Source organism: Pyxicephalus adspersus, chromosome 6 (assembly GCF_032062135.1).
Source record: "Pyxicephalus adspersus chromosome 6, UCB_Pads_2.0, whole genome shotgun sequence".
Classification (NCBI taxonomy): Eukaryota; Metazoa; Chordata; class Amphibia; order Anura; family Pyxicephalidae; genus Pyxicephalus; species Pyxicephalus adspersus.
In genome coordinates this window covers 93,368,403-93,382,111 of record NC_092863.1, presented here as the reverse complement: position 1 = coordinate 93,382,111, position 13,709 = coordinate 93,368,403, and the positions used below count along the sequence as shown (strand labels likewise).

The window sequence follows — 13,709 nt, the reverse complement described above, 5'->3', positions numbered from 1 at the left end:
CTAGGGGTTCCTTGAGCAATGAGCAATTTGGACCAATCAGGTCAGTTACCAAGTAGCCCCTATGTCCCTCTTAGATTGTAAGCTCTTTGGGGCAGGGTCCTCTCCTCCTGTCACTATCTCTATCTGTCTGTCATTTACAACTCCTATTTGTACAGCGCTTCCTAATATGTTGGCACAATATAAACCCATTCTGCATACGATGGAGAAAGGGGGGGGGGGGGGTTGGTTACATTGCTATTTGTTTTTATGCCTGAAGTTATACTTTATTGCCCATTTTCAGCTTTAAGTGACCCCCTGCAAGGAAGCCTATTGGCATTGCTTATGGCTGCTTTATTTAGTCCACATTGAGGTTCTCCTTTTTTGTTGGTGTTTATACTCCTTCCATTTGGCTTTCTTGTATATATAATATATACAGCCAAAAATATCCGTGCTGTTGGTGATACAGATTTTGTCAATGTATATTGTCACACATTGGTAAAAATATCCATGTACCAGTTGGATTGTGTTTCTTCAGTTGGAAAGCACCTTATTAATTGGTTTGTTTTATTTTCAGCTGTGGGAAGCACCTTTTTCAGTTGCAGAGATGTATTTTGAGCATGTTTACTTCACAAGTGTGCTTCTATTAAAAAGAGAAGTTTAACAAATATAGAAGGGCTGGTGGAGCAGGGGGTGGATCATACCATTTACCCTTCACATCACAGAGTCCCTATACTTTTATGTTCCTATTGTGATGTTAGGGGAATCTGCAAAAACACAGAGGTTCATAAACAGGCTATTGGTCCAAAATGGAATAAAACCGCCTAAAGCAGAACTAAATGTCCGACTCTAGGAATATGTCATCAGGCAAGCTAATATTGCAATATTCCTTCTACAATAAATCCCTCTTACCTGCCTGATCACTACAGGAAACTGTCCAAGGATACCCAGCAATCCCAACTGCCCCTGCACATGGTGGGAATTAATGAATTTACACATCATCCCAGCAGATCAACCAAAAGGGCTTATTTAGTAAGAGGAGAAGGAGGGAGATGATGCCCTGCAGATGAACGGGGACAGGCGAGTATCACAGGTTTAGTTCTGCCTAACCTTCATCAAAGATTACAAAAATAACAAAAAATAAAATTATATCGGCTATACTCCAACAGTTAGGATGGAGGATAGCATCAGTCTCTCAGCTCAAGTTGCTAGTCAAGAATTGTCAGGGTTTTTTTTTTTTTTTTTTATTTCTGTGCATTTAATAAAAGACAAAACATTGGGAAGTTTGCATACAAGTGTTTTATATGTATGTTGCCCAGACATACATTATGGGAATCTCCAAGAATGTCTTTGATGTATCCTAGATGGGCCTTCCATTCAGCACTATGGCTGTGTTCACTTGTTCAATAATTATCATTGCAAAGTATCTTTTACAATCCTTTCCAAAGAAAAGACTGAATGATGCATGAACGAGCACTGTACATACAGCACTGTTCTGCGGGGAGGGAGGAGAACGGCGAAGCTGCACCCCGCTGTGCTCTCTTGCCTTTACTTTTCTTACGATCGTTCATTGCGCATGGATCTGCCAGGACAGATCCATTAACGACGTCGGGCGAGCGCTGTACATTTACCAGATTCTCCTCTCATACCAGCTCTGCGGTGATTATTGGATGAGAATCATCTGACGTGTACGTAGCCTAAGGTTGCATGGTTTAAATAATAGTTCAATAACAAGCATTGCACCATGCGTGTTGCTGCTGAAAGCCCTGTCTGCGATAATGCCCGATCATGCATTCCTAAAAGAGGAAATTCAGTACTGCTTTGATGGGCATCTGGTATGTCCACTTTAATGAAAACCAAAGGGTGTTTGCATAAATGATATGTATATTTTTTGGATCCAACAACATTGGTGTATAGGGTTCCCCGAGGAGTGGAAGGTTGGACTATCACTCTTGAAAACGCCACATGCTATTATGTTATAATAAAGGTGATGCAGTTTGCACATTCTGAGTATAAATTCCTGAAAGGTAAGTTTATTTGTGAGAGTTGTGGAAATGGTTGAATACACTTGATATTTATCTTATCTGACAACTGCAGAGACACAGAGGGGCTTTCAGATTGAGTTATATATGAGCTGACTGTTGATTTTCTGAACAATTTAACGCGTTCTTGTTGCTTCCTGTTTACAACTTGTTTTCAGTTCTGTTTCGCATTGTAACGCTCTGGGTTCTTGAAAGTGTGAGCCGATTTTTAGCATCATTTACCAGAAAGCAGAATCATATCTTTTAGAAACAAGTTCACACTTAGAGGTGCTAGGTTGTAATATTTGAAAAAAAATCAAATTATTTACGCCCTGTGCTTGTAAAAATTGGTCCCGCTGGGTCGTATGCTTACTAGGTGGCTGTTCATTTCTTTAAGACATGCTTTGCAGTAAATATCTTACGATTTGTAATGAAATCTAAGATCTAAGAAATTTTTTTAAGCTGGGTGAGAAGTTGTAGGTGGGTAGCAGCCCCTGTATTGTGACCGAGCTCTTTATTAACCACCCAAAAACATCCGGGTAGTTACTGAAATGTGCTGGGTGGGGAGCCCCGCTAAAAGGAGCCGGGGGGAACACTGAGGTAGGTCCATTCCACATTAATTTAAATCATGTTACCACATGATTCCAAAACCTACTCCAGTTCGGCTAGCTGTTGGGTTTTCTGTCAGATCTGCAGGGGTGTGCAAAGACTTGTCTTATCTAGGTGTGCACATGTCCGGGTTCTGTAATCTGGACTGGGGAGATGAACCTGGGTATTGGATAAAGGTGCAGTTAAAGCAGATTTAAACCCAGTGTATACCTGTCCAGTATACTCCCAAGAATTTTTTTGTTAAGCTGTGTTCGGAGACGTTATTGGCAGGTGTCTGCCCTTGTATTGTGACCCAACTTATCAGTAACCAACTAACAGCCTTGTGGGTACTGAAAAGTGCTGGGTGGTGGGGCTGGGGAGATCACTGCTGTTCACTTCAGTTAATTTATTTTGTCCTGAAGAAATGGTAAACACTATGAAACGCGTTGTGTCGAGAACATGTGCAAAATATAAATAACCATTTAGAATTCTCTTATGAACCTCATATATAAACCTTTCGAAATTTGTTTTAGTGAATTATAACTAGTAATTAATTTTATTGTTGGGGTGTGGCGTTATATTACTCTTTGTTCACACGGTCTTTTTGCTTTTATATTACTTGCTTATGTTTGGGTTGTTTGTTATACCATTGAGAGCAAGTTCAAAAAGTACCCGTTAATCCTGCTTGATATTCTGTAAGCTGATAACGTCCTATCAGTAGTCACATTCATCTGGACTTGTTTTTGTAAAGTTGAAGATGTTTTACAGCCTTCCAAGCTGCTTCATCGGGTCTAAAACTGTAGGGAATACCTCAGAATTTATGTTCATAGAGCACAAACACCTTAATCTAATCACTATGGAATGTGACATGGCAGATGTTCATTGTCCAAGACCAGGAGGTGTGAAATTTGTTCTTGGTACATAATCCAATTTTTGGTGTCAAGAAGTCTGCATAAGTGTTGTGAATATTTGATATCCAAAAGCCAGCATGGTAAAATTACATAACTGTGAAAGACAGATGGTGTTGAAGGCTCCCACCATGATAACATCCTATGATCTTTGAATTTGTTGACCTATCCGTTAAAATTGTTCTCAGAATTCTTTGTGGAATTCAGACCCTTTCCCCTCATGTATGGTAATTGCGACCTGCAAGACCTGTAAATGTAAAACAAATGCAGCCACCATATAAGTGGACTGATAAGTGGCTGCAATTTATTATGCATTTGTTCTCAGGTAGATATGCTGTAATAATGCTGCGTATATAGAATGTTATCACTAATTTGTAAAATTTTCTTTTGTTTCCTTTAGCTTCTATGCAACGTTGGCCACAATGAAGAAAAATTAGGTTTTATGTATGAAGACATAATTATTTGGTAAGTGCGAAATTGTTACTTTATATTGGATATATTTATTCTACTAATGATGCTAAAGGGCTTTGTGTTTGCCTGTTCATTATTAAATGACATTATGGTCATGAATATTTATATTCATTCAACTTTCACACCAATTGTACCATTCATTCAAATCATAAACCTTTCCAGGTCTGTTGTACTTGGTGTAAAGATTGTTGTTCCTCTTGTCTCTGAGATTTGTATTTCATTCTAGTCACAACTTTTTATGGTGGGGAGGAAGAGTGTAATATGGAGGGTTTACCACTTGTACCAGAACTTTCCCCTTTCTTTTTTTTTCTGATGAATCTGCAAGAAGTGAAGGAACATATATGTGTTCTTGCGGGAACTAAACTAAAAAAATATCATGTAGACCTTTACTTCCGCAGAGCCCTCAGGTGCCGTCCTTGTTTGGGTCCTGCACTTCCCTGTAATCCAACTTCTTCCCTTCTCTTCCTCTGGCCGGCCATCTTCCACCATCTTATTTCCAATGTAGGTTACGTCACCTGATCCGGCACTACACAGATGCAACAGTGAATGACGTAGCCAGCTGTAAACGGGAGGAAAAAAATGCCAATCCCATTGCGCATGCGTGAGATCAGCCTTTTTTTCCATTACAGGAAAAAGCCCCTTCTGCGCATGCCTGAGAGCGCAGAGTGAGCAGGCAGAAGCCTCCTGGGATACAGAAGACAGAAAGAGAGGAGGCTTCACTTTTTTTTTTTTTTTTAAGGGTTTTTTTTTAAAAAAAACATTAATAATTTTTAGATTGATAGATATAGATAGATAGATTTAGATGATATTTCGGTGATAGGTCCGCTTTAACAGGGATTATAACGTAATATTTTTCTAGTTCTGAACCCTTTTCCAATTTGTACAGAACAACAAAATAAGAAAAATATTAGGGAACTCCAGAAGTGCCCATGTTCTTGGCCACTTCAACTCCACAGTTCTTCTTTCTTGTCTATCATGATGATAGAGTGGTAGGACAGACGGACACAGCACATCTACAACTGACTTACAAAGCCAGGTAAACACAGAAACTTCTAGCTACCCTCATTGAGAGATCAGCAACTTTGTCAGCAAACATTCTTTTACGTACAGAATATGTTACGTTATGTAATAGTCCTGCCATAAAGCCGGCCACACATAACGAAATGTTGCCATCTACTTTAAATGTACCAACAACTTTGTACAAGATGGGCCTATCCAGTGCTCAACGCAGGGATTTTTTTGAGCCAGGTGTGAAGAAATTGTAGGAGGGTGGCATCCCCTGTATTGTGACCCAACTCTTCAGTAGCCACATAAAAACAGCCGGGTGGTTACTAAAAAGTGCCGGGTGGTGCGCCCAGCTCAAAGGGGCTGGGGAGAACACCGGGCCTATCTGAATAAATATTAAAATTGAACTTTAGAGCAGAAACAAAAAAATAACACAAGGAGCCAGGGAGCTGTGTCTTCTTTGTCAAATAATACTTTTTCCTAGGGATTTTTTTTTGTTTTCTAGGGTTAGGTCCACTTTTGGAACCCACAATGCAAGCAATGAGCTAGCTCTTGGGAGGAGGAATATTGCAATTAAATGTCTTGATAGGCAGATGTCAGGATTTGAGATATAGGCATGTCTTGGGGATGAGTCAGGAACAGTCAGGTTGAAGAAGAAAGGGTTGTATGGCGCTGGTTATACTCCAGCTAGGAAAAGATGCAGATTCTAATGCACACTGAGAAGCTTACAGTGTGCAAAGAAATTATTGTATGCCATTTCAGTCCAGGAAAAAAGCTTTGTACAACTTCACAAGACTGAAGAGAAGGTCAGAGTTGTGCTTCCAGTGTATTTTTCAGGTTGGCCACTGCATTATATATTTCTTGTATAAAGAAGATTCTGCAGTCAGATTGTAACATGTGTGACTATAGAAAATTTATGTTTTACAAGACTTTTATTTGTATATCTAATGATAAATTATATAATCAACAATTTATGAGAATCTGTGCAGTTAACAATAATTTTCTTTTTTTCCAGCTTGCGATTAGCTTTGCTAAATGAAGCAAAAGAAGTGCGAGCAGCTGGCCTCCGAGCCCTCCGCTATCTTATTAGAGATTCCAGTATTTTACAGAAGGTGCTAACTTTAAAAGTAGATTACTTAATAGCCAGGTAAGTGACTCTAACCGGAGTAGATGTATGTGTGGCTATGGCAAAAATCATAGTGACAAACATGTTAGTTTATTTTAGCGCTCGTCTGAAAACTGATTCCTGTATTTATTGCATTGTCATAAAGCAGAACACCTAACCAATATAAATTCACTGCACTGAACTGAGAGTGTTGTGTCTACTGGAGTTACCTTGTGTTGTTCTTTGCAAATTCTAGTTAAAGCAGAACTCAAGTTCCACTTTTAAAAATTCACAATCAAGCAGGAAGGTACAAGCAATGTCCTTGCTGCAATAATCTCTCCTACCTGCCTACCATACCTATCACTCTGGGTATCTGTCAGAAAAGCTGAGCTGTACATAGCAGGATACTCTGCATTTCTGGCTTCCCCTGCATGGGTCGGGAATAAACTCTTGCTTGGGAGTTATGTCTTCCCGCCTAGGCCAATCAAGATGGCCGAAAATCTTCCTCAGGAAGAGGGGACAAGTGAGTGTCCAGGGTGTAGTTCTGCTTTAAGGTGACCCCCAAATTAAAAATGCGAGTGCATTCTTTGTTATAGGGAATATTTAGAAATGACTGTCATGCCAAGGCTACCCAGAAAATGTGCCTTTTGTCTTCCTGGTATGTTTAAGTTTAAAAACATGGGAATTCTAAAAAAAATGCTGCCAAACTGACCACACATATTCTAGTTTCCTATAGAATAGTTTCTGTATAATCTGTGATTTTCTTTGTTTATCCTGATGAGTTTGTTTTGCCTTTCAGGTGCATAGACATACAGCAAAGCAATGAAGTAGAAAGGACGCAAGCACTTCGACTAGTCAGAAAGGTGCAGTACATTGATAATAATAATAATATATATGATTATCACTTTTTTTTGGTTTGGAGTAAAAACTTTTGGAACCACTGTCATTTTTTTTATTGCTGTTCCCCAGTGGAGGGAATAATCTCTCATCATTACTACTTTGTGTGTTAAAGTTTCAAAAGGATAACAAGAGACAATACTAAAACCTGGAAGAGGTTTGAACTTTTCCCCACTTGTTGGCATTGACACTGATTAGGACATCAAAATTCTTTACTTCTGTAAATAGATTCATAAAGAGACTTTCATGTACAGACCATGAAATATATTACAACGTATTGGTTTGGGGCACATAGAACAGATTGTGCACTTCAGTATGGAAGTCCAATATGACTGTGTAGTACTTAATGTGAAATGCAATTTGGAATACAGACATATAAAAATAGGAGAAAAATCTGAATTTTCAGCTAGAAGAACCTACAAAGTGACATTATGTAAAGTTTATCCTTTAACACCGACCTCCAGGTTAAAAAATACCTATAAAATACTGTGCTCTCCCACCTTGCAAATGCTCATATAAGTCTAGAGGGATGTAAAAAAGACTTGCCTTGCTCTTGTAAGTCATGGGAAGCTCACAATGTATAGAGAGAAGAGGAACCTGTAATGTACAGGAGTGCAAGTAAGGGCCATATCATCTGTTCAGTTTTGTAGTGGCAATTAATCACTGCTTTGAATAACTTATGCCGGTGATAATGTGCTGGCTACACTAAAATGATTTGTTGTATGTACTTATAAATACCCATTCTTACCTGAGAATACAGAAACCTGCTTTGGCTTGAGAATAAATCAAGCATGTAAATGTAACATTCAAAGTACCATGGTGTGTTTAGTTTAAAATGGCTCAGTTTTTGTATATACATAAATTTGTTTTTTCTTTTTTTTTTTTTTTTTTTTTTATCTTTTACTGATTATTTTAGTTTGAATTGGTTATGATTGGTCACTTGCTCTCTAACAAATGCTTGGTGCATTATTGTTGGCCACCAGTAGACAGCGCTGTGCCTTCATTTAAAGTGTGTAACCAATAAGCACTTGCCTCCTTAGGCAAGAGTTTGTTATGCTCTTTACATGAGGGTGCAGTGCCATCTACTGGTGTGACTGAGTAGTTGCTGATTCAACACTGATTCAACCTAATTGCTGAGCAACTCAACCTACAAATTGCTAAATCATTTGTTACTTAACCGTTAAGAGTTTAATAAAAACAACCCTTGTGACGTGGGTATGGGGCAGGAGTTTAGCTTTATATACAATAACAGAACAGTATGTATTGTGTGTATTATACATTGATGGGACTGTATGAAATAATTTAAACACTGCCTAATGCTAAAATACATAAATACAAAAGCAATTAGACGAAATAAATGAAAATTTAACCTCACTTTACCTTGCTGAGAAGAGTCGAGGAGATGTTATGTAATCCACAGAGAGTTATAGCGCGGGTTGTTCACTGAATGGTAGCAACTGGCGTACTGACACTCGTGGGGAGTTGTGGCTTTGTCTCCAAAGAGGTAAATAAGGGTAGCGCGCGGTGTTAAGACTCATTTTGACCCATACAAGTTCTAGCACAAAGGTCGTATACCCAGCAAAATTTTTCATGTCCAAACAGGACTTATACCAAGTTGGACTTATTCCAAAACGGACTTATACCGAGGTACCACTGTATATAAACTGTTTATTCACGTGTGTGTGTGTGTGTGTGTGTGTGTGTGTGTGTGTGTAGATAGATATTGACTATAATTTAGGAGCAGTTAATAAATCTAAAGTAGAAAACGTGCTCTTACTGAATTTTTGTCCTCTGCAATCACTTTAGTTTATTGATGTTTTGTAGTTATGGCTCCGCACACTATAAATCTCGGGTTTCCTGGGGACGATCTTATCTTTCATTTGGTGTGTTTGACAAGCTTTCTGTACCCATTTCAAATAGTTTTGAAATGAAAGCATTTGGTATTGTTGTCGAGGCCTGTGTATAATCTGTTGCTTTGGATGTGGGAAATCTGGTTACCGTGCCTCATCATTGCAGCGTGTCTGAAAGTCGACAAACATTCTTTGTTTCATGCATACGCACCAAAACAGAATTTGCTTTGGTTGCACATCTACAGTCATCTGTTGACTATATAAACACAGCCTGTAATGCTGCCATTCTGTACTCTTGTACACAACCTCACTTGACCCTCATTAGATCAAGCAAATTTTGGGCTGGGGTGTAAACCTGAACCTAAATTTCATGCATAGCTAATACTTTGTCCAGCAGCTGTAGCTCCTTGTTGTAGGTCAGTTTTTTTCGACCATTGAACCTTGGGTTTCTCCCAACGCTTGCTTGAGCTTCCTTGAGCAATGATCAGTAATTATAAAAGGGGATCACTGAGACATGAAAGGTATTTCAAGGGTTCCCCCAGGGTAAAAAGGTCGGGAAACACCTTTATAGGTACGCAGGTACTAACTACCATTGTTTAAGTTGGCATTCTATAAGCACTTTCCTTTTTTTGCTGTGCCCTATTATTGGTATCAGACAGTATTTATTTAGCTCCAACATATTACTCAGTGCAGTACAATAAATGGGGTTTGCAAATGACATGTAGACAGTGACACAGAAGAGCTTACAATCTAAGCGAAGGGGGGAGTAGCACACAATAGATTTTCCTGTGGATGACGTGTACACAATTGTTTACTACTTTCTTGTTACTTTAATATTAGTAGTAGGGTTATATACATCTTGATTTTTATTTTAATTATTGCTTTTTTATCACTTTTTTTTCTATAATACATATTGCTCGTGCCTGCTTTGAGTCCTTTCTTGGATATTCTAAACAACATTGTATTCTGAAGGCCTTTGAAACTTCCCACCACAATGATTGAAACACAGCATGCATCCTTATCAGAGGAAGCTGGAATTTACTTATTAGGGAATCTCAGGGTTTGGGGGTTCCAGGGAAACTCCTAAAGTTTTCTGTTCAGACACCACTGAGTGCCAGGGAGTCGGTTTAGTAACCTTGTGAAAGTATCAGGTGTAATATTAGTATAATAATCTGATATAGAAGATTTATTTTCATTTGTCATATTTGTTCACTTTGATTGCTCTCTATTTCAGTGTCAGTTCTCTTGCAGGCAGAAACAAGTTTTCCTTGAAAATTCCCCTGGATTTTGCTCTACTTATCTCACCCTCAGTCTTGCCCAATTTCATAGTCCCTGCTAGCAATTGAACAACACTTTCTTTTCTGACACAAAAGGTCTCTATTAATATAGAAGTGACAGTCAAAAAATAGAATGATTGCCGCTATGGTAGTGCCAGATTTATAGAAAGGCATTCATTTTTTTTTTTTATGTTTACACTAACAGTGATTGGCAGTGATCGATCTCCTCTCTGCAATAACCCTTATATTGGAAATCAGACATTCTGTTCACATGATAATGTGATAATGCGTATGATAATTTAGGTTCACTTAAAAGATCTATACATTGCTGTATTCTTCTTTTTTATAGCACATGATTTGCAGTTCTCTGGCCATAGTTGTTCTGTACAGTCATGCTTCCATACTGCAGTGTACTTGAGTAAGCACTAAACTCTAATCTGGGTTGACATCAACTAATCTGTATTCCTGAGGCTGCTGACAACTGTGTTTATGTAATCCTATGCTTGTGTTTTGCAGATGATTACTGTGAATGCTTCCTTATTCCCCAGTTCTATAACAAATTCCTTGATAGCAGTTGGAAATGACGGCCTTCAAGAGAGGGACAGAATGGTTCGGGCCTGTATCGCTATCATCTGTGAACTAGGTAAGGTTAATGAAAGTCTGAAGAGGCGGAGAAATCGACACAACTCCTGCTTACGAAATCTACTGTGGTTATTTATCATCACGCTTTGTATGAAATATCAATGTGAAATTGAAAGAAAAGCTTTTGTGATTAAGGTAAAACTTAGAGTTTAGTCAATGAACATCTATCCAGAGGAGCGACGAGGAAGCATGAAGAGGGATTTTATCCTGCTGGAAATGTGGGAAGTTCAATGTCACTTTGACATCGTCCATTTGCAAAGGAAGGGGTTACTTTTAAAATCTTATTAAAGGCTGTATACACATGTCCAATTATTCTTGGCCACCACGAGCTGTCGTGCTCGCCTCGGATGAGAATCTGACGTGTGTACAGAGGTCGTCCAACACCGTTCATGGATCCTTCTGGCGAATCCATGACTGACCACAAAAAAAGTGAAGTGCCGTTCGCCGGTTCTCCCTCACCTGTTCATAGAACAGAATGCCGCTGTGTGTACAGCACTTGTTCATTCATGTTTCAGTCGTTTATTGCTAGAAACAATTGTTCAAATCTGCAAAAAATGTTTCTAATGACAATAATTGAGCAAAGAGCAACTGCAATAAAATGCCTCATAAAGTCCTATAGTCTAAATAAGACAAAGAAAGGCACTCAAGAGGTTTGTCTAGCTAAAATAAAGACTGAAGTGTTGAGATTCCCAAGTAGTGCACAAAGATCTATCCCCCTCTTCAGACTCCTCTTATGATTCTTCCTTAGGCCTAGATGTAGCAGTGTCCAGCATACATCCTCATTTCTGGAGTGGTAACCAAAACAAATGGTAATAGCATAGTGAAACAAGCCTCTGATGTAGTTTTTGGCCTTATTGCGGAACCATAGTTCCACATTAAAATTTTGTAGATAGTAGATAGGATTTTAATTGTGGAAGGGGAAGCTGATTTCCCTTTCATGTGTACCTGCGGTTTTGCAGTCCTCTTTTTTCAAGCACACTAAGCTGCATATGTACTCGGTGTAGGATGCCAAGATATGCCAACTATACCTCAGACTGCACATATGCGTGGGAATTACCCTATCACCCTGACCTGGCCAACCAAAATGTCCCTAAATCCAAAACCTGGAAGAGAACTGGGTGAAGATGGCAGCTCCCACAATAGTAAGGGAAGATACGTGTGAATAAAAAATTGTGATCCTGCAAAGGTCTATCTTTTTTTATTGCAAAAAGAACATCTGCAATAAAGAACCTCAGTTGTACTTCAGTACTCTTCTGCTAACAAGAGACTGCTACTTATCATTTCTCTGTCCAGTAACAGGGCGAGGGAGTGCAGGTAAAAATCTCCCTTTTATGTACTTTATTTTGTTTGGTTAAAATCTGATGTTTCCTGTTAAAATAACATTCCCCCTATTTTTATTAATATTGTTTTTGTATGTTTGTTTGCTGTCCCCTCATTTTTTTGTGTTTATGCTCATTGAGGCACTAATAGCACTTCAGTTTACTTGCAGGTGATTCCTACAACTGTTTTTATTCTTTTTTATCCAGCTCTTCAGAACCCAGAAGTTGTGGCGCTCAGAGGCGGTCTCAGTACTATTCTAAAAAATGTGATTGACTGCCAGTTAAGCCGAATAAATGAGGCTCTCATCACCACAGTCCTGCACCTCCTCAATCATCCAAAGACACGACAGTATGTGCGAGCTGATGTTGAATTAGAGGTAGGTGCCACTTTGCATTATTTTGGGGAATGTGCTATGGTATTTAACTATTCAATAGTTATAATTAACTGCTACAATTATCTAGAGACAACATTAAGAAAATTGGGTATAAGAACAACACAAATTATCCCTGCAGCCAGGTGATTTAGCATAATTTGTTTTTTTAGATGACTTTTTAGGTGCTAACATTATCTAAGCCAGCTATTCTCGACTTTTCCAATGTGGGGGAACCCTTGAAATAACTTTTAGGTCTTAGGGATCCCCTGCTATAATTACTCTATAAACACAGCGCACAATATATTGGCATGGTGGTCAGTGAGAAGAATGTTTCTTATTTTGCTGTCCATTGGGAAGAATATCATCCTTACAGATAGCCAAAAAGACCATTGGTATCACATAAACTGACCTGGGAGGTGAAAATAACTTATTGATAAGGGAACCCCCAGCAACCTCTGGAGGAACCATGGTTGACAAACCCTGGTCTAAGCTAACAATATTTTTGAATTACCGCCATGTTGTGTTTGTTGGTACCTGACTTCAATCACAAAGATATCCTGTAGTTTAATCTAAAGCAAGGCATTGAAAAAGACTTTTAAAAATATTTAAAATTTTGATGCAGATTTTTGTACAAGTATGGGTCCAAATATTTCTTGCCATTGCTCAGATCTGGTCAGCAACTACAGACATGGTTGAGGGTATCTGACTTATTATTCTCAGCTTGTCAGTTCCCATTGCAAAAAAAGCAAATCACCATATTGGAGCTCACTGCATTGACCAATATTATTGTTCCCATAAACACAATGGATATATGCTGTGTGAGGATCTGCCGGTTTTTATTGGGCCGCCTCATGTATGGGTGTTGATGGTGGAACCTGCCTGTTCAAAGTTTGGGAAACCCAGATGAATATAAGACCATATTTATCAGCTATGCTATTCAAACACTGTATCTTGTAAACAAACAAAAAAACAAATTCTAATTCTCATTTATTTCTGTTTTAGCAAATTTTGGCACCATACACAGACTTTCACTACAGGCACAATCCAGACACAGCAGAAGGACAGCTCAAGTAAGTGGATACAGATTTATTCATTTATTCATGCCAATCACCAAGCTGAGAGACACAGTAAAACCTGTCGCCAGTCAAAGCAATTAAAACTTTGTGAGATGGAAATGCATATGTGGAATCAGTATGTTAAAACCATCAGTATATACAGAGATTTCTGCAGCTGAAAGTAAATAAAGACCTCAATTTTAAGTGATGATTTTTAGAAT

At 38.6% G+C, this 13,709-nt stretch overlaps 1 protein-coding gene across 2 annotated transcripts in view; it reads left to right on the top strand.

The window, feature by feature from the left end:
• Positions 1-13,709, top strand: part of RICTOR (RPTOR independent companion of MTOR complex 2) — an 86,019-nt gene that overhangs the window by 33,913 nt on the left and 38,397 nt on the right. For both annotated transcript variants that reach the window (XM_072416618.1, XM_072416617.1), the window contains exons 4-9: positions 3,894-3,958; positions 5,985-6,116; positions 6,874-6,937; positions 10,615-10,741; positions 12,267-12,436; positions 13,436-13,503. In XM_072416618.1, coding sequence (XP_072272719.1) covers positions 3,894-3,958; positions 5,985-6,116; positions 6,874-6,937; positions 10,615-10,741; positions 12,267-12,436; positions 13,436-13,503 — 626 coding nt within the window. The remainder of the gene's footprint in view (positions 1-3,893; positions 3,959-5,984; positions 6,117-6,873; positions 6,938-10,614; positions 10,742-12,266; positions 12,437-13,435; positions 13,504-13,709) is intronic.